The sequence below is a fragment of the Telmatherina bonti genome, assembly GCF_933228915.1.
Source record: "Telmatherina bonti genome assembly, chromosome: 19".
NCBI classification, from domain to species: Eukaryota; Metazoa; Chordata; class Actinopteri; order Atheriniformes; family Telmatherinidae; genus Telmatherina; species Telmatherina bonti.
Genome location: NC_136617.1, coordinates 7,920,147 through 7,943,745, shown reverse-complemented (window position 1 = coordinate 7,943,745; position 23,599 = coordinate 7,920,147). Strand labels below are relative to the sequence as shown.

Genomic DNA, 23,599 nt, shown 5'->3' with positions numbered 1-23,599 from the left:
AGTGATGTCAGACGGTGACGTTGGCGACTGTCCATCACATGGACAACCTGCACATTGATTTACAGTAAATATATGAGCAGTTCTTTATAATTTTCTACCTCCTGTTCAGAGGGTAATGCAGTTAAGTTTTACATTTTGAGTAAATATAAATAGATAATCTTTATAGAGCTTTATTGTCACTGTAAGAATAATTGTACAAAAATCACAATCATTTGTCAGTTTTTCCTAATTATTTTTTACAGGTTAAATGTAAGAAAGCAGTGGGACACTTCAGAAAATAAAATGTACACGAACTAGATTTAAAGGTAGAGTATGTAAGATTTTCAATATTAACTAAAAAATAACTACAATCATAATCAGATAGTTTTTTTTTTAAACATGTAGGTTCCAGTCTGTCATTAAATAACGCATCAAATATGGACAAAGATCCTTCTTGAATGTTTTCTGACCAGTAAAAAAAAAAAAAAGTACTTTTTTCCACCAGTAGGGGGAGTATAAGCCCATTTATTGCAGAGCGGCTCTGAGCTACAGCTCACAAGCGATTCCTGCCCTCATTGGAGCTGGCAAAGAGGAGGGGTGAGTTTTGCTCATTACTGCCAATCTGTGGTTGTTTGTGGAGGTAGCAGTTTTGTGGTTTTGCTCACGACCTGATGTTTGTCACCTGGTGGTGGAAAGAATCGCCTTGAAATCTTACATACTCTGCCTTTAATCATTAACAAGTCATTTTAAATACAACTTAAGCCTTTAGATTTACTGAATAAATCAAACGTGTTTTCCTTTCAGAACAAGGAGTCATGACAGAAATCTAGGTGAACTCTGTATCATTTAACTTTTATATATATATAACAAAGATGTCAAAGTTATGTTTTATCAGGAAGTTTAGTAACGCTGTTTGAACATGATTAATATAAATACTGTGCTCCAGAAAGGAGCGTTGGCTCTGTTCACACTGCTGAAACAGATGCTGTGTAGCTGAGACCACTGGGACCAGTTTTTAATGGTATGAAGTGTAAGCAGCAGATGAGGTTATAGGTCTGTTTTCCCCCTGGTGTTTATGCTACAGTCCCTGTTACTTGTACACTTTAACCAAGGTGATTAAAACCAAATATGACTCACGGCTTTTCTGATGATGTGCCAGATTTGTGACGCTTAAAGCCTCCAACTTACAGCAAAGTTCATTTCCTGAAGGCTAAATCATCCGCTGACATCAGGATGGGAGGAGCTCATCTCATAGACACCCGCAAGTTTTCACCACCATGTTGCGATGCTTCTTGAGAATGACGTTGTTGTTGTCATCGTAAAACAGGACGGAGATGGGGCTGAGCTTCGTGGGGGCGCAGCAGGCCTTGGGGACCTCTTGAGGCTTCAAGAGGTGGACCTGCCCGGACAAAAAGACCTCCGTATTTACACTGAAGGGAAACTGTTTACACTCGTCCGCTAACAGAATAACAGATTGTTAAAAAGGGAAAACTTGTTTAGCAACATTTTTCATGAGTAACATGACAAAAAAAATGTATGTTTATAGTCGGACAGCAGAATTATTTGAGTCGTAAACAGGTGAGTACTAGTGCATGTTGAAGTGCATCATATGTAAATGCATACATATGAGATGTATGCGTGATCACAGATTTGTATATTTTCCTGTGAATCCACGTATGTATATCTGTATGTATGTATTCAGTGTTTATAATTAATGTTTGGCTCACCGGTGGTTTAGTCGAGGACTCATTTAAAGCTTCTTCACACTTCTGCTTTGTCAGACTGCTAAACTGGTCTCAAAATTTGTAATTTGTCATAATTTGCAATTTGTAATTCTCTGTTCCTTCTTTTTTTTGTGTTCAATAAACTTTGTAATCTTTTTCACTTCAGAATTTTTTTTGCCCATTCTATACTATGCCGTGACACATACTAAACTATGGCATTTTTTGGAACATACTATGCTATGTCGCGACACATACTATACTATGACATTTCTTTGGAACATACTATACTATGCCATGACATTTTTTTTATTTTTTTTTGCCCATTCTATACTATGCCGTGACACATACTAAACTATGGCATTTTTTGGAACATACTATGCTATGTCGTGACACATACTATACTATGACATTTCTTTGGAACATACTATACTATGTCGTGACACATATAAAACTGAAATTTTTTGGCAATTACTATACTATAGCATAACATACTATACTATGTCGCGACACATACTGTACTATGGCATTTTTTGGCACATACTATACTATGTCGCGACACATACTATACTATGGCATTTTTTGGCACATACTATGCTATGTCGCGACACATACTATACTATGACATTTCTTTGGAACATACTATACTATGTCGTGACACATATAAAACTATAAAAAAAAATGTGGCAATTACTATACTATAGCATAACACATACTATACTATGGCATTTTTTGGCACATACTATGCTATGTCGTGACACATACTATACTATGACATTTCTTTGGAACATACTATACTATGTCGTGACACATAAAACTATTTAAAAAAATTGGCAATTACTATACTATAGCATAACACATACTATACTATGTCGCGACACACTATGCTATGTCGCGATTAATACTATACGATGACATTTTTTTGGAACATACTATACTATGTCGTGACACATACTATACTATGACATTTCTTTGGAACATACTATACTATGTCATGACACATATAAAACTGAAATTTTTTGGCAATTACTATACTATAGCATAACACATACTATACTATGTCGCGACACATACTATACTATGGCATTTTTTGGCACATACTATACTATGTCGCGACACATACTATACTATGGCATTTTTTGGCACATACTATGCTATGTCGCGACACATACTATACTATGACATTTCTTTGGAACATACTATACTATGTCGTGACACATATAAAACTATAAAAATTTTTTGGCAATTACTATACTATAGCATAACACATACTATACTATGGCATTTTTTGGCACATACTATGCTATGTCGTGACACATACTATACTATGACATTTCTTTGGAACATACTATACTATGTCGTGACACATAAAACTATTAAAAAAAATTGGCAATTACTATACTATAGCATAACACATACTATACTATGTCGCGACACATACTATGCTATGTCGCGATTAATACTATACGATGACATTTTTTTGGAACATACTATACTATGTCGTGACACATACTATACTATGACATTTCTTTGGAACATACTATACTATGTCATGACACATATAAAACTGAAATTTTTTGGCAATTACTATACTATAGCATAACACATACTATACTATGTCGCGACACATACTATACTATGGCATTTTTTGGCACATACTATACTATGTCGCGACACATACTATACTATGGCATTTTTTGGCACATACTATGCTATGTCGCGACACATACTATACTATGACATTTCTTTGGAACATACTATACTATGTCGTGACACATATAAAACTATAAAAAATTTTTGGCAATTACTATACTATAGCATAACACATACTATACTATGGCATTTTTTGGCACATACTATGCTATGTCGTGACACATACTATACTATGACATTTCTTTGGAACATACTATACTATGTCGTGACACATAAAACTATTAAAAAAAATTGGCAATTACTATACTATAGCATAACACATACTATACTATGTCGCGACACATACTATGCTATGTCGCGATTAATACTATACGATGACATTTTTTTGGAACATACTATACTATGTCGTGACACATACTATACTATGACATTTCTTTGGAACATACTATACTATGTCATGACACATATAAAACTGAAATTTTTTGGCAATTACTATACTATAGCATAACACATACTATACTATGTCGCGACACATACTATACTATGTCGCGACACATACTATACTATGGCATTTTTTGGCACATACTATACTATGTCGCGACACACTATTCGATGACATTTCTTTGGAACATACTATACTATGTCGTGACACATAAAACTGAAATTTTTTGGCAATTACTATACTATAGCATAACACATACTATACTATGTCGCGACACATACTATACTATGTCGCGACACATACTATACTATGGCATTTTTTGGCACATACTATGCTATGTCGCGACACATACTATACGATGACATTTTTTTGGAACATCCTATACTATGTCGTGACACATACTATACTATGACATTTCTTTGGAACATACTATACTATGTCGTGACACATAAAACTGTGAAATTTTTTGGCAATTACTATACTATAGCATAACACATACTATACTATGTCGCGACACATACTATACTATGTCGCGACACATACTATACTATGGCATTTTTTGGCACATACTATGCTATGTCGCGACACATACTATACTATGACATTTCTTTGGAACATACTATACTATGTCGTGACACATATAAAACTGAAATTTTTTGGCAATTACTATACTATAGCATAACACATACTATACTATGTCGTGACACATACTATACTATGACATTTCTTTGGAACATACTATACTATGTCGTGACACATATAAAACTATAAAAAATTTTGGCAATTACTATACTATAGCATAACACATACTATACTATGTCATGACACATAAAACTATAAAAAAAATTTTGGCAATTACTATACTATAGCATAACACATACTATACTATGTCGCGACACATACTATACTATGGCATTTTTTGGCACATACTATGCTATGTCGCGACACATACTATACTATGACATTTTTTTGGAACATACTATACTATGTCATGACACATATAAAACTGAAATTTTTTGGCAATTACTATACTATAGCATAACACATACTATACTATGTCGCGACACATACTATACTATGGTATTTTTTGGCACATACTATACTATGTCGCGACACATACTATTCGATGACATTTCTTTGGAACATACTATACTATGTCGTGACACATATAAAACTGTGAAATTTTTTGGCAATTACTATACTATAGCATAACACATACTATACTATGTCGCGACACATACTATACTATGTCGCGACACATACTATACTATGGCATTTCTTTGGAACATACTATACTATGTCGTGACATATAAAACTGAAATTTTTTGGCAATTACTATACTATAGCATAACACATACTATACTATGTCGCGACACATACTATACTATGTCGCGACACATACTATACTATGGCATTTTTTGGCACATACTATACTATGTCGCGACACATACTATACTATGGCATTTTTTGGCACATACTATGCTATGTCGCGACACATACTATACTATGACATTTCTTTGGAACATACTATACTATGTCGTGACACATATAAAACTATAAAAAAAAATTTGGCAATTACTATACTATAGCATAACACATACTATACTATGGCATTTTTTGGCACATACTATGCTATGTCGTGACACATACTATACTATGACATTTCTTTGGAACATACTATACTATGTCGTGACACATAAAACTATTTAAAAAAATTGGCAATTACTATACTATAGCATAACACATACTATACTATGTCTCGACACATACTATACTATGTCGCGACACATACTATACTATGGCATTTTTTGGCACATACTATGCTATGTCGCGATTAATACTATACGATGACATTTTTTTGGAACATACTATACTATGTCGTGACACATGCTATACTATGACATTTCTTTGGAACATACTATACTATGGCATTTTTTGGCACATACTATACTATGTCGTGACACATACTATACTATGACATTTCTTTGGAACATACTATACTATGTCGTGACACATATAAAACTGAAATTTTTTGGCAATTACTATACTATAGCATAACATACTATACTATGTCGCGACACATACTATACTATGGCATTTTTTGGCACATACTATACTATGTCGCGACACATACTATACTATGGCATTTTTTGGCACATACTATGCTATGTCGCGACACATACTATACTATGACATTTCTTTGGAACATACTATACTATGTCGTGACACATATAAAACTATTAAAAAAAATGTGGCAATTACTATACTATAGCATAACACATACTATACTATGGCATTTTTTGGCACATACTATGCTATGTCGTGACACATACTATACTATGACATTTCTTTGGAACATACTATACTATGTCGTGACACATAAAACTATTTAAAAAAATTGGCAATTACTATACTATAGCATAACACATACTATACTATGTCTCGACACATACTATACTATGTCGCGACACATACTATACTATGGCATTTTTTGGCACATACTATACTATGTCGCGACACACTATTCGATGACATTTCTTTGGAACATACTATACTATGTCGTGACACATAAAACTGAAATTTTTTGGCAATTACTATACTATAGCATAACACATACTATACTATGTCGCGACACATACTATACTATGTCGCGACACATACTATACTATGGCATTTTTTGGCACATACTATGCTATGTCGCGACACATACTATACGATGACATTTTTTTGGAACATCCTATACTATGTCGTGACACATACTATACTATGACATTTCTTTGGAACATACTATACTATGTCGTGACACATAAAACTGTGAAATTTTTTGGCAATTACTATACTATAGCATAACACATACTATACTATGTCGCGACACATACTATACTATGTCGCGACACATACTATACTATGGCATTTTTTGGCACATACTATGCTATGTCGCGACACATACTATACTATGACATTTCTTTGGAACATACTATACTATGTCGTGACACATATAAAACTGAAATTTTTTGGCAATTACTATACTATAGCATAACACATACTATACTATGTCGTGACACATACTATACTATGACATTTCTTTGGAACATACTATACTATGTCGTGACACATATAAAACTATAAAAAATTTTGGCAATTACTATACTATAGCATAACACATACTATACTATGTCATGACACATATAAAACTATAAAAAAAAATTTGGCAATTACTATACTATAGCATAACATACTATACTATGTCGCGACACATACTATACTATGTCGCGACACATACTATACTATGGCATTTTTTGGCACATACTATGCTATGTCGCGACACATACTATACTATGACATTTTTTTGGAACATACTATACTATGTCATGACACATATAAAACTGAAATTTTTTGGCAATTACTATACTATAGCATAACACATACTATACTATGTCGCGACACATACTATACTATGGTATTTTTTGGCACATACTATACTATGTCGCGACACATACTATTCGATGACATTTCTTTGGAACATACTATACTATGTCGTGACACATATAAAACTGTGAAATTTTTTGGCAATTACTATACTATAGCATAACACATACTATACTATGTCGCGACACATACTATACTATGTCGCGACACATACTATACTATGGCATTTCTTTGGAACATACTATACTATGTCGTGACATATAAAACTGAAATTTTTTGGCAATTACTATACTATAGCATAACACATACTATACTATGTCGCGACACATACTATACTATGTCGCGACACATACTATACTATGGCATTTTTTGGCACATACTATACTATGTCGCGACACATACTATACTATGGCATTTTTTGGCACATACTATGCTATGTCGCGACACATACTATACTATGACATTTCTTTGGAACATACTATACTATGTCGTGACACATATAAAACTATAAAAAAAAATTTGGCAATTACTATACTATAGCATAACACATACTATACTATGGCATTTTTTGGCACATACTATGCTATGTCGTGACACATACTATACTATGACATTTCTTTGGAACATACTATACTATGTCGTGACACATAAAACTATTTAAAAAAATTGGCAATTACTATACTATAGCATAACACATACTATACTATGTCTCGACACATACTATACTATGTCGCGACACATACTATACTATGGCATTTTTTGGCACATACTATGCTATGTCGCGATTAATACTATACGATGACATTTTTTTGGAACATACTATACTATGTCGTGACACATACTATACTATGACATTTCTTTGGAACATACTATACTATGTCATGACACATATAAAACTGTGAAATTTTTTGGCAATTACTATACTATAGCATAACACATACTATACTATGTCGCGACACATACTATACTATGGCATTTTTTGGCACATACTATACTATGTCGCGACACATACTATTCGATGACATTTCTTTGGAACATACTATACTATGTCGTGACACATAAAACTGAAATTTTTTGGCAATTACTATACTATAGCATAACACATACTATACTATGTCGCGACACATACTATACTATGGCATTTTTTGGCACATACTATACTATGTCGCGACACATACTATTCGATGACATTTCTTTGGAACATACTATACTATGTCGTGACACATAAAACTGAAATTTTTTGGCAATTACTATACTATAGCATAACACATACTATACTATGTCGCGACACATACTATACTATGTCGCGACAAATACTATACTATGGCTTTTTTTGGCACATACTATGCTATGTCGCGACACATACTATACTATGACATTTCTTTGGAACATACTATACTATGTCGTGACACATATAAAACTGAAATTTTTTGGCAATTACTATACTATAGCATAACACATACTATACTATGTCGCGACACATACTATACTATGTCGCGACACATACTATACTATGGCATTTTTTGGCACATACTATACTATGTCGCGACACATACTATTCGATGACATTTCTTTGGAACATACTATACTATGTCGTGACACATAAAACTGAAATTTTTTGGCAATTACTATACTATAGCATAACACATACTATACTATGTCGCGACACATACTATACTATGTCGCGACACATACTATACTATGGCATTTTTTGGCACATACTATGCTATGTCGCGACACATACTATACTATGACATTTCTTTGGAACATACTATACTATGTCGTGACACATATAAAACTGAAATTTTTTGGCAATTACTATACTATAGCATAACACATACTATACTATGTCGCGACACATACTATACTATGTCGCGACACATACTATACTATGGCATTTTTTGGCACATACTATGCTATGTCGCGACACATACTATACGATGACATTTTTTTGGAACATCCTATACTATGTCGTGACACATACTATACTATGACATTTCTTTGGAACATACTATACTATGTCGTGACACATAAAACTGTGAAATTTTTTGGCAATTACTATACTATAGCATAACACATACTATACTATGTCGCGACACATACTATACTATGTCGCGACACATACTATACTATGGCATTTTTTGGCACATACTATGCTATGTCGCGACACATACTATACTATGACATTTCTTTGGAACATACTATACTATGTCGTGACACATATAAAACTGAAATTTTTTGGCAATTACTATACTATAGCATAACACATACTATACTATGTCGTGACACATACTATACTATGACATTTCTTTGGAACATACTATACTATGTCGTGACACATATAAAACTATAAAAAATTTTGGCAATTACTATACTATAGCATAACACATACTATACTATGTCATGACACATATAAAACTATTAAAAAAAATTTGGCAATTACTATACTATAGCATAACACATACTATACTATGTCGCGACACATACTATACTATGTCGCGACACATACTATACTATGGCATTTTTTGGCACATACTATGCTATGTCGCGACACATACTATACTATGACATTTCTTTGGAACATACTATACTATGTCGTGACACATATAAAACTGTGAAATTTTTTGGCAATTACTATACTATAGCATAACACATACTATACTATGTCGTGACACATACTATACTATGTCGCGACACATACTATACTATGGCATTTTTTGGCACATACTATGCTATGTCGCGACACATACTATACTATGACATTTCTTTGGAACATACTATACTATGTCGTGACACATATAAAACTGTGAAATTTTTTGGCAATTACTATACTATAGCATAACACATACTATACTATGTCGCGACACATACTATACTATGTCGCGACACATACTATACTATGGCATTTTTTTGGAACATACTATACTATGTCGTGACACATACTATACTATGACATTTCTTTGGAACATACTATACTATGTCGTGACACATATAAAACTGACATTTTTTGGCAATTACTATACTATAGCATAACACATACTATACTATGTCGTGACACATACTATACTATGACATTTCTTTGGAACATACTATACTATGTCGTGACACATATAAAACTATAAAAAATTTTGGCAATTACTATACTATAGCATAACACATACTATACTATGTCATGACACATATAAAACTATTTAAAAAAATTTGGCAATTACTATACTATAGCATAACACATACTATACTATGTCGCGACACATACTATACTATGTCGCGACACATACTATACTATGGCATTTTTTGGCACATACTATGCTATGTCGCGACACATACTATACTATGACATTTTTTTGGAACATACTATACTATGTCATGACACATATAAAACTGAAATTTTTTGGCAATTACTATACTATAGCATAACACATACTATACTATGTCGCGACACATACTATACTATGGTATTTTTTGGCACATACTATACTATGTCGCGACACATACTATTCGATGACATTTCTTTGGAACATACTATACTATGTCGTGACATATAAAACTGTGAAATTTTTTGGCAATTACTATACTATAGCATAACACATACTATACTATGTCGCGACACATACTATACTATGTCGCGACACATACTATACTATGGCATTTTTTTGGCACATACTATGCTATGTCGCGACACATACTATACTATGACATTTCTTTGGAACATACTATACTATGTCGTGACACATATAAAACTGAAATTTTTTGGCAATTACTATACTATAGCATAACACATACTATACTATGTCGCGACACATACTATACTATGTCGCGACACATACTATACTATGGCATTTTTTGGCACATACTATACTATGTCGCGACACATACTATACTATGGCATTTTTTGGCACATACTATGCTATGTCGCGACACATACTATACTATGACATTTCTTTGGAACATACTATACTATGTCGTGACACATATAAAACTATAAAAAAATTTTGGCAATTACTATACTATAGCATAACACATACTATACTATGGCATTTTTTGGCACATACTATGCTATGTCGTGACACATACTATACTATGACATTTCTTTGGAACATACTATACTATGTCGTGACACATAAAACTATTAAAAAAAATTGGCAATTACTATACTATAGCATAACACATACTATACTATGTCTCGACACATACTATACTATGTCGCGACACATACTATACTATGGCATTTTTTGGCACATACTATGCTATGTCGCGATTAATACTATACGATGACATTTTTTTGGAACATACTATACTATGTCGCGACACATACTATTCGATGACATTTCTTTGGAACATACTATACTATGTCGTGACACATAAAACTGAAATTTTTTGGCAATTACTATACTATAGCATAACACATACTATACTATGTCGCGACACATACTATACTATGTCGCGACACATACTATACTATGGCATTTTTTGGCACATACTATGCTATGTCGCGACACATACTATACTATGGCATTTTTTGGCACATACTATGCTATGTCGCGACACATACTATACTATGACATTTCTTTGGAACATACTATACTATGTCGTGACACATATAAAACTGAAATTTTTTGGCAATTACTATACTATAGCATAACACATACTATACTATGTCGCGACACATACTATACTATGTCGCGACACATACTATACTATGGCATTTTTTGGCACATACTATGCTATGTCGCGACACATACTATACGATGACATTTTTTTGGAACATCCTATACTATGTCGTGACACATACTATACTATGACATTTCTTTGGAACATACTATACTATGTCGTGACACATAAAACTGAAATTTTTTGGCAATTACTATACTATAGCATAACACATACTATACTATGTCGCGACACATACTATACTATGTCGCGACACATACTATACTATGGCATTTTTTGGCACATACTATGCTATGTCGCGACACATACTATACTATGACATTTTTTTGGAACATACTATACTATGTCATGACACATATAAAACTGAAATTTTTTGGCAATTACTATACTATAGCATAACACATACTATACTATGTCGCGACACATACTATACTATGGTATTTTTTGGCACATACTATACTATGTCGCGACACATACTATTCGATGACATTTCTTTGGAACATACTATACTATGTCGTGACACATATAAAACTGTGAAATTTTTTGGCAATTACTATACTATAGCATAACACATACTATACTATGTCGCGACACATACTATACTATGTCGCGACACATACTATACTATGGCATTTTTTGGCACATACTATGCTATGTCGCGACACATACTATACTATGACATTTCTTTGGAACATACTATACTATGTCGTGACACATATAAAACTGTGAAATTTTTTGGCAATTACTATACTATAGCATAACACATACTATACTATGTCGTGACACATACTATACTATGTCGCGACACATACTATACTATGGCATTTTTTGGCACATACTATGCTATGTCGCGACACATACTATACTATGACATTTCTTTGGAACATACTATGCTATGTCGCGACACATACTATACTATGACATTTCTTTGGAACATACTATACTATGTCGTGACACATATAAAACTGTGAAATTTTTTGGCAATTACTATACTATAGCATAACACATACTATACTATGTCGCGACACATACTATACTATGTCGCGACACATACTATACTATGGCATTTTTTTGGAACATACTATACTATGTCGTGACACATACTATACTATGACATTTCTTTGGAACATACTATACTATGCCGAGACATACTATACCATGACATCTTTTTCTGGCACACACTATACTATGTCGTGACACATATAAAACTATAAAAAATTTTTGGCAATTACTATACTATAGCATGACACATACTATACTGCCATGACACATACTAAACTATATAGTAACACATACTCTACTGTGACATTTTTGACACATATGTGGTGACACATACTATACTATCACATTTTTTTGCACATATAATACTATGTCGTGACACATATTATATCATGAAATTTTTTTACAATAGTATAGTATGTCAAAAAATGTCATAGTAGAGTATATGTCACTACATAGTGTAGTATGTGTCAGAAAATATCAGTATTGTATGCGTAAAGGTATGGCATGACATGAGGGTTAATATGTGTCATGAAAAGTCATAGTACAGTACATGCCATATCTTCTTAATTTTTTTTAATAACTGATATGGACTGATATGTCAATATCTGATTTACATGATGGCATATAATAGCAGCTCTCTGAGACCACACACTTAGATATGCATGCACACACAGATCACACTTCTATCAGATGACAGAACAACTAACAACAATCAGCTAACTTGCTAAAAATGTGATAATATGAGTTTTTAAAATCTCCCAGGGAGATGAAGGAAGTATTTCTCCTGCTCCAGTACTACACTGAGAACTTGATGTCCATCACAACAAACCAGCAATATAAGCTAAACAACCAAGTCGTATTACGACTAAAATTGATCCAATTTTCTTCATAAGTTTAATAATATCAACACACGATCTGAGATCTGAACTAAGACGACTTACAGCGATTCCACTAAACACATTCACACAGTAATGTGTAGGTAACCTGGTGCAGCTACACCGTTCATGATTATGTAATATATTTAGTACATATTCATCAACAGAGCTGATTGTAAAGTTACTGAGAGTTACATCCTAGTATTTAAGCCTGTATCTAAGTTAGACATGTGAAAGTAAACTAGACTCATTATGAGTTAGTTGTGTTTGTAGCTGCACTTACCACTTGCTGGATGAGCGCATGGTTGGTGGCGTTCATGCAGGAACCCAGAGGGTAAAAACATTCTCCATCACAGTAAAAAGCAGAGTATCCAGCAGGAGCCAAAACCCAGTCCTGCGTAACACCACACAGTTTCAGGCCACAACACTTAGCTACAGTCTGATGTTTTATTTAATCCGCAAAATAAATCCTCTGTTTGCTGAAAATTCATCTGAGCTTTATTGGAACGTGTCATAATGAGGGAAAAACATCTGGAGACAAACCATGTTTTATAATAAATCGGACTTCACCAGAAGCTGATAAAAACAAGTCTGAAATCTCACCTTCCATCCCAGATCACTGAAGCTGACGTAGAGTTCGTGCTTCTTACACGGCTGACCTCCACTGTTTGCAGGTTTCCGATCTGAACACAAGGAACGTTGGCATAAATGTAATATTTGAAGGGAATTCAAGATGTGTTGGTGCTTCTGTGGAACCTAACTGTGGAAGTTGGGGACAGGGAGGTCGTATTTGGGCTTCTTCTTTCTGGGATTTGTCCTGACAGCTCGCGGAGGCCGACACGGGACCTGACTCTCTCTGAAGAAGGTCACCATGAAGGGCTGCTTGGAACGAGGACCCCTGCGACCCACCAACCCGATCCAGCTGGCGGATAAAGAGCGGTCTGACAAAAACAAATGTTACTCATTTCACATCACATGGAACACACTGAGTTTCACATTACAGTGGTTCAGCAGCGCGTTCACCTTCCTCAGTCTCCACGTAGAGACGTATGCCCAGGTTGCTGCGAGGGTGGAGGAGCCAGTGGTTGGAGGCCGAAGTGACGTCAAAGGCCAGCCAGCCCTCCTGTTCTGCAGGCACTGACTGCATGTCCAGCAGCACCAGTTCCAGCTCTCTGGAGGAAAAAGGAAGTTTGGAAATTTGTATATATATATATATATATATATATATATATATATATATATATATATATATATATATAACATAAATATATGAAAAACTTTGAAACACCTAAAAAATCTTGTAAAATTTGCTCACATTGTTTCAGACAAGAACAAATAACATGTTTCTACAGCAGCAGGGAGAGCTTCAAACTGGTTTTAGTTCTTCAGATGTAAACAAGACTGTAACACGAATATCTTATCGGACAATCACACAGCAGCAAGACGTAAAAGAAACAGGGTCGAACCCAGTGATAGCAAGATGGACGGCAAGTTTGTGAGTCCATCAAAACGGCAAATATTCGCTTGTAGACGTTTTCAATAGAAAAAGGCAAAAATTAATTCACTGGCTGTTGAGCTATTTCAGTTAAAATGAAGGTCGAGTGAAGAAAAAGCTGCACGATTAAAGACTGAAACGTAACCAGATGCATCATGAACCAAAAGAGACATGACAGGAAAAATAAAGAGAAGGCATCAGAAACCTGCGTCTGTTGTCTCGCTGGATCTCGTAGACGGAGATGTGCAGAGTTCGGTTTACCTTCTGGCCCCCCGTCAGCGTCTTGTAGATCCGAAACTCTGCCGCTGTCACCGTCTCACCCTGAGGGAGGGGGGTCAGGTCGAAACGAAACTCCTTCCAGTACGGCCGAGGCTGCAGGAGGTCATGCTCCTGCTCCACTGCGCACACACACACATTTCTGAGCATGAAAACAGCAGAATGACCACTTTTTACAAACACTGAATGCATCACAAGGTCCAGTCAGTCATTTGAGACTAAAGGGGAAAAAAACATGCAGAGCATAAAAGCAGCCACGTTGTTCACAGAAAAAAACCTTTTTGTTTTCATTTTTATCAACAAAACCAACAAAAACCTTCAAAGGCAGCTACTTTTATGAGTGTCTGGAAGCAGAAGGGAAAAACTGGTTCACATCACAGGTCTAGAGTGAGGAAGAGGAGCAGCGGTGCGAAGGTGTGGAAGTAATAAGAGCCGGGGGAGATGAGTCAAAGACCACAGAAGAAGAAGAATGGAGAAAGATGAATCCTCTCTTTTAGGTGCAGCCTGGAACAAAATCAAAGATCAATGACCCCAAAAAAACTTTTTTTTACCACAGTAACAACTCTGTGTTAAGCTTTAAAACCGCAGTTTCGGCTTTGTTTTTATATCGTAACTAGAGCAGCGTTTAGGATAAGTAAAGCCTTAAACCATAGAAGAAGACAGTACACACGTTGTAGAAGTTACTAGTCGTGTCGTCGTCGCTGCATGTGATGCCATTAAACGAAAACATCTTTATGTCTGGAAGATTGATAGCTATGCTATGCCCATCTTTACCACTAGATGTCAGTAAATCTCACACACTGTTCCTTTAATTTACAAAGAAAGAGCTCAAACTATTGGGACAAACTGCCGGCGTTATTTTATTTACGTTCCACAGAGCACAGCTTGGATAGAGCCCTAAGAATAATTAGCAGTGTAACAAAAAAGGGATTTTAATGAGCTTTCATCTGGTACGTACTGCTCCCAGAATCAACACAACCTAAATGTAACAAGATGGCAACATATTTGTCATTATTTCCTAAAAAAGGAAAAACAAACAACATAAAACTACATAAGGATTAAGTGCTGCTTATCAATGATTAGATAAATGTCAAGCAGAAGTTGTTTTTTGCAGCTTTTCAAGTGTGTTAACACAATTCCAAGGAGGAAAGACATCTGCAGAGCAACTGTGAGAAGGGTTATAAGGTTATTTCTAAAAACTATCTGGAGTTCATCAATCCACAGAGAGATGATTCACGAGTGGAAAGCAGAAGACAGTCTTCCATAGAGGGGACGTCCCAGCACGTTCAGTCCAGTTAGGCTGATCAGAAAACCTGCATAAAGACTGTCCAGGCCTCAGTTAGGGTGTTACATGTTAAAGTTCATGACAGGAAGAGGAAGACAGAACAAGCATGACTTGTTTGGAAGGCTTGCAGGAGAAAGCCAACATGGCTGCACTGCTGAGCTCCATCTGAACAAACCACAAGACTTCTGGATCATTTCCATCAACGTTCAGCTGAGCAAAAGCAAAATACCACAACAAGTTAAACTGGTGACAGAAACACAACATGAAAAACATCTCAAATATCACTAAGAAGCTCTCACCAGGAGGTTTTACAGTTGATACGTTAGTGTTAATATACAGGTATATTGCAAAGACACTTTCACATTTACACCTTTTATTTAGCTAAATAAAACGTTGCCAATGTAGTTTAGACAAACCAGATTCTGGATGTTCCTCCTCAAGGAGTTTCTATGACCTTCTCAATCATGAGGGGCAAACATTTACAACGGTTTCCCATATTTTTAACCAAATATCATGGTTTAATCCACCATCTTTGGTTTAACTGACCTTTTTTTTAAAGGGGAACACTGAATCATTTTATGTCCCATAAAAAGAATGAAACTTATCATTTAGATCAGTCAGATCAGATAAAACCTGGGAGTCACCCTCATAGCCATCATATATACATAGATGCTGCATCGTATCACGCTGCCTATACGAGCTGACGTCTCATCGCGCCGCCATCTTGGATGGGTCTCCCATGCGCCTCCAATGCATTTCTTTGTAAGGTGTAGGTCCCACCACAACAATAACTTCATGAATTTTTTACCTGTTTTTCCTCACAGTTTGGTCTGTTATAATGGGCAGAGATATTATGATACAGATCACTGTAAACATTAAAACTACGTGCTTTTATGCTAAAATGTTTATAATGCTATTTAGCTAAGATATAGGGTAGCTACGATATAAATAAATGTATTAATGAATTTGTTACTAACATGTTTGTTTATTGATGCATCTGGATTTATCTATTTTTATCTGGTCAAATGAATTATTATTTCACCATGTGAAATGTAATTCCACACAATCTGCTTTCAGTATTTCGCTGGTTATTGCAACCGTATGCTGAACAAAATATGGGAATAGTTGCTGCTTTCTCTTGACTACGGTTGACTTTCTTTTATTTACATTGATTAATTTATCAATATAGTGATACAGTTGTACAAAGTCTGAAAATAAAGTATTATTGTATCAAAAAGTTACACAGAAAAACACTCAGAGAGCGTAAACCTGCGCCAAGGTCTTTAAAAAGTTGCTGGATCAAAAAGGGGGATCCAGATCAACACCAAGATTAAATCAGTTCTTCCTTTTAACGTTTCCAACAAGTCCTAAAAATTTCTAAAATTTATCATTTGCATTTAGTAGATTATTCACTGTGTTAACATTATTTATAAACCAGTTATGTAGAAAAGTGTTTTATGTGTAATATATATGTGTTGTTCCACAGAAAACTGTTATGTGGGGAAACTACGTCGACTCTGCAGCAAGACTTGAAAGTGGAGACCCATCCAATCCATCCAATGAAGCGTCTAGGTATAAATGATGTTAGTGGTCACCCGCACCCCGTTTCATCGTCCAGCGAACGGCGTGAAGGTGTGGCGCCTCGCTGAACGGCTCATTTTCATCCCAACTAACAGAAAGACAATCCAAGCAGAAAACTCTTAAAGGACGGCATGAAGAGACGAGCAGAATCCACACATGAAACCGACACACATGAGCCCTACGTGTGTGTGTGTGTGTGTGTGTGTCCATATGAACCTTCAGGACATCAAACAGTTTTAACGTTGGGATTTGGCGTCACACACACCATCACACACTCATTAAATATGTGGTAAATACAGATACTGAGGACAGGATACCCCCGGTACGTTGGGTGTGCTCACATTAGCACGCGCACACACGCACGCACACACACACACACACACACACACACACACTGTGCAGTAATTAGAGACACTTAGTGCTCTGAACCGCAGCAGCTGCTCAGCACACACACCACTAATTGCAGCCCTTCCTGGTATTTTTAGAGACGCTCCTCCACAGCAGTATTTTCATCTGGCTGCGGAGCGTCGTGTCAGTGGAGCCTTTAATTCTGTCCAGCTGGGTCTTCCCATGACACATGTAGGAACACACACACCATCTCCTGCTTGATGCAACTGGTTTCTGTTGCGCTGTTTCATGTGTTCAGCAGCACTTTTAGAACATAAAAGCTTTGTTATCTGAAAGGAAAAACACATCTGCATGGAGGGTCACCTCTGTTTACAAAACCTCTGAGCTTCAGAGGACGAGGTTCTGACGAGGTTCTGGCATGTTGCAGCGAAATTTGAGGGTACAACCTCGTCTTCATAACAGAGCAGATCTTTGAAAGAAGAAACCCTTCATTTGATGGGACTTTATTAGAGCTCAGAGCGGAGGGAGAAGATTCCCACGATGCGAAGATCACCGTCCAAAGTCCCGAAGAGCAGGAGGAAGGAACACATTAAGAGGAGGATGTTTAATTTCCATGCTCTGATAAGCATCGGCCTGGCTGCTGTGTGGCTCTGAAGCACAAACACTCACGGGGTCCGAGACGAGACATGCACCAGCATTTTCATCATTTCCATCATCTAAAGTGTCAGAAAACAGATTATCAGTGAGACCTCAGAGCCCAGAGATGCAAAGAACAGAATTTACTAATTAAAACCAGCTGGCATGAAGCTACAGACTGAAAGGTAGCTAACTGGTTTGATGTCTAAGTATGTGGAAGTATTTAAGTCATGTGACAATGTTTATCTGTTCAGCATCGTCACATAAACTCCGGCTCTGATAAGACAGATCCAGCTGAAAGCTGTGTCATCTATCAGGACACAAAGTGAGGAATTATTACGTCGGTAAAAGTTGGAAAAGCAAGAACAAAGTCTGCCGTTACCATAGCAACCTCTGGGTTCAGATTTACCATCACCTTGTCAGGTGCAAACCCCGTTTAGATGTTAAAATGTCCCTGCTGAGGTCCAGCATCAGAAAGCCCTGGAATCGGTGACCTTTGAACCCGACCCTGCTGCAGCTTTTACGTATCGGAGCAAAACTCTGGGAGTTCCTCCTCTGACAAAACCGGCTTATTTACAGAAAATCACGTTTTTATTTCTGCACTAAACACCCGACAGTCTGCAGGACTCGGTACAGTTACGTACTGTCACATACTCTGTTGCCAGCCTCATACTTTCATGCATCTTTTACGGCGCTATAGTTGTTGAATCAGGTCAGCCACTAGTGGGCAGCGGTGAGTTGCGAATGGTAACGTTGTTTCCAACCATCTGAAAACAGCAGAGGAAGAAGGAGGAAACTAGAAAGATTTTGTTGTTTTCAGCTTCTTCTGAGGTTTCTTCAAGTGGATTTTTATTTGACTGTTTTTGCATCCTCTTCTTCTCTGGTGTCTTACATTCGCAGGCTGCATGTCAGTAAACAACTCAACGCTGCCCCCTGTGATTTCTGGTGGTATCGCTCCGTTTTCTGCGTTAAGTGACCGATGTCTTAAAAATGAGACAAATGTCCTCCTCTGTGTGTCCGTCTTCTGTGTGGAGCTTAAACAAACCACCTGATTGTCTCCCTCCTCACCTGAAGTGGCGCTACATGAAGAAGACACCCGCAACAATTCATCTCATCGCAAATCCAGGGCGGTGGGCGTTTCTACCGCAGTTGGCTTCTTAATGTGGATCACTTGAAGCGAACTAATATGTACGTTTTCAGGCAGACGAGAGCTCTGTTCTGTGACAGGCATCGATGCATTCACACCTCCCAAACGCAGCAGACTGTCAGGAAACAAACTAGGACACGATGAGACGGCTCTCTGAAGGAGCAGAAAGCTGTATCTCAGACTGTCCAGGTCTCAGTTAGCAGGTTAAACTGTAAAAAGTTTTGACAGGACAGTCAGATGGGGGGCGGGGGGGTCTGTTCAGGACTTCTCGCAGTCCCTGAGTGGGCTGTGAGCTCCGACAGTCATGATGAAGTGATAAATAATGGTGTTACAGTGGATCGTTGAGGTTTTACCAAGCTGAGTCTCTGAATAAACGCTACATTTTGCAGCTAGACTGTAAACCTCCTGGCCTGGAAAAGCCTGGAAAAGCCTGGAAAACCTCTGTAGACCACCTAAAGGGTCACATGTACCCACAGAATTACAGGCTGAGAAGATGTTGGGAATAAAACTGTGATGTGGTGCAGTTTTAAGGGGTAAGCCGGGACTCAGCGAGGCGTTTGTGGAACAGCTGGAAAGTAAAATCTGATGATGTGTTCAAGTTCATTCTGCAGGTTTTTATCTCCTCGCCACATCTGGCCGAGGGAAAACTTCAACCTGAAGTCTGCCTGAACTCACCCAGGTTGACGAAGCTCATCACGGTGTCGGCCTCGCTGACCACCGTCCCCAGCGGCGGCGTGTGCGTGCTGAGGATGGGCAAGGCCACGTGGTGGACCTGCGCAGGCCCTCCAAACCTCCCCATCCCGGCTCCGTTCATGATGATTTCGTTCCCGTCGTCCCCGCCGTCGGCCGACATGGCGTGGTACAAGTCCAGCATGAAGAGCGGCGCGGAGGAGGGCGGGCGCAGCGGCGGGTGGGGTCGGGGCCGCACCGGCAGGCCCAGGATGCTCAGGATCTCCTTCTGCATCTCCTTCTTCTCTCGGCCGCTGAGCCGCTGGAAGCTGGACTGGACCGCGGCCTCGGCCTGCTGGCTCCACAGCGACAGCAGGAGCAGGAGCAGGATGGCGGTGGATCCGGTCCTCCTCTGGCAGACCTGCGTGGAGGAGACGTCTGAAGCCGTCGCCATCGCTTCTCTGCTGCAGTTCAGTCACAAACAAACACAGATGTGCTTAGAAGAGCTCTGCCTCTGGACAGGACGTGTTTACTCCCTCTGTTTACGTCTCCCTCCCTCCTCCACCTTCTCTAAACTTCAGGAGAAGCTTCCGTCCTCCACCTCTTCCTCCACTCAGTCACGCAGACGATGAGAGCATAATTACAAGTTCTCTGAGCGGTGTTTTGGAAACAGACAAACAATGCCCCTCTGGAAGGCTGGCTCCTCGCTCTGCAGTCCCAAACTGGGAGGACTGGTCTCAGTGGTGAGCAGGTGCTGCAGGAACTGGGGCAGCGAGTCGGTCAAACGTCTCCTGGGAAGGACTGGAAGCTTTTTACTCGTCGTCAGAAGAAGGCTGGCTCCTCCCGCATGTCTCCAGACGTAAAACTTCCTGACTGCTGATCCTGAAGAGGTTCCTACTCTGTCGACTGCAGCGCTCCGACTGGATCCTGTGGAAGAATCATGGCCAGTTTCTCCACCCAGTTCCCCTCCCAGCCTCCACCCCCCCTCTGCTTCCATCCCAGCGGTCTCTTTAGAGAGTCCTCATCTCTCTTCTTCTCCACCCATCTATCTCTTCATCTGCTCATGACTGCTTCCTTTCATGGCGAGTCGGTGTTGAGTCTGGCAGCCTGATGTTCGCTTTGAGAGCAAATTTACCAAAAAGTTTTCTTATTTACAGAAAACCGGGATGTCCCTGAAACGTCTGTGGCAGAGTGAGGCTGCAGGCCTGATGAATGACAGTCCAAACCAGAGGGTTTATGGAAGCCCGATCCCGCCACCAGTAAACAGAAAAAGTATCTTATTATGAGATTTGGATTAATCACATTTTAATCACATATTATTTATCCAAACAAAAGCAACTTTTTTTTATTTAAATAGATTTGATGGATGACTGAATCAAATAAACTCAGACTCTATTAATATCTAAAAAAAAGGCATTTAATTTAGTTTCTGTTCAAAACAGTAGAAAAAACTGAAAATATCTCAGGCCGAAACTGAAGAGATGTAAAGTTTAAGTGTCATTTTAATTCTCTAACTAACCACTCACATCTAGACGGAAGCACATTGCGTTGACTTGAAGAAAAAAAAGAAGCTTTGTCTGAGTTACCGTACGTACATTTCATATGAATCAGATCATATCCAGGGAAAATACTGTATCTCACTGATCTACAAGCAACGTGGCCACGTCCAGAATATCAGATGGGTTTTACGTCTTCGTAAAGTGGACAAACTAATAACGATCCCATCAATATAACTTATTAAAGTATTTCCTAATGTCTCGATCCCAAAACAGAGTAAAAGTGAATTAAACTAAAATGGAACATGTTGGACCTTCTCTGGATCAAGTCTGCTAATAATGCTAATGCTAATGCTAACGGGCTTAAAAATGACAACAGTGTTTATGTCGTTGGGTAAATTTATGTCATTAATTCACAAACAAAAGCCCTTTTTTCCCCAAGTGAATGCAATGCGCTTCCATATGTCTCCATGTTGCAGGACTTTGAAAATGTTTTCGTTGACACTCATTAATATGTGGCTGTAAAGCAGGACGGGATCCTGCAGCAGAGACGATCAGCTGCTACGCTGAAGCTGGATGCTGCAGGAGGACCGAGCTGAGAAGAGTCAACAATACGAGCTTCCACATGACTCAACAACACTCTTCACTAAACAGAAGCATCTTTAAAATAGAGTCGCTAGAGGGTCTGAAAATGGCTAAATGCTCCAAAGTGCTATGTTTTTAGCAGAGATCTACTGTGTGCAGCAGTGTGATCCAGGGGAGTCCAAAGTCCATCCTCGACGGCCGAAGTCCTGCAGGGTTTCGATGGATCCCTTTTCTGACACATCCGGCTCACATTAATCAGCTCCAACAGCCTATGAAGTTCTGCACATTGACTGATTTAGTTTAGTGAGG

At 37.6% G+C, this 23,599-nt stretch overlaps 1 protein-coding gene across 1 annotated transcript; it reads right to left on the bottom strand.

The window, feature by feature from the left end:
• Positions 1-1,205: 1,205 nt before the first annotated feature.
• On the bottom strand, positions 1,206-21,663 carry bmp8a (bone morphogenetic protein 8a; the record flags this gene model as incomplete). Its single annotated transcript, XM_079259265.1, has 7 exons — positions 1,206-1,378; positions 14,056-14,166; positions 14,376-14,455; positions 14,534-14,713; positions 14,796-14,944; positions 15,473-15,665; positions 21,216-21,663. 7 exons carry the CDS (start codon positions 21,661-21,663, stop codon positions 1,229-1,231), a joined length of 1,311 nt encoding a protein of 436 aa, XP_079115391.1. The 3' UTR covers positions 1,206-1,228.
• Positions 21,664-23,599: the final 1,936 nt, after the last annotated feature.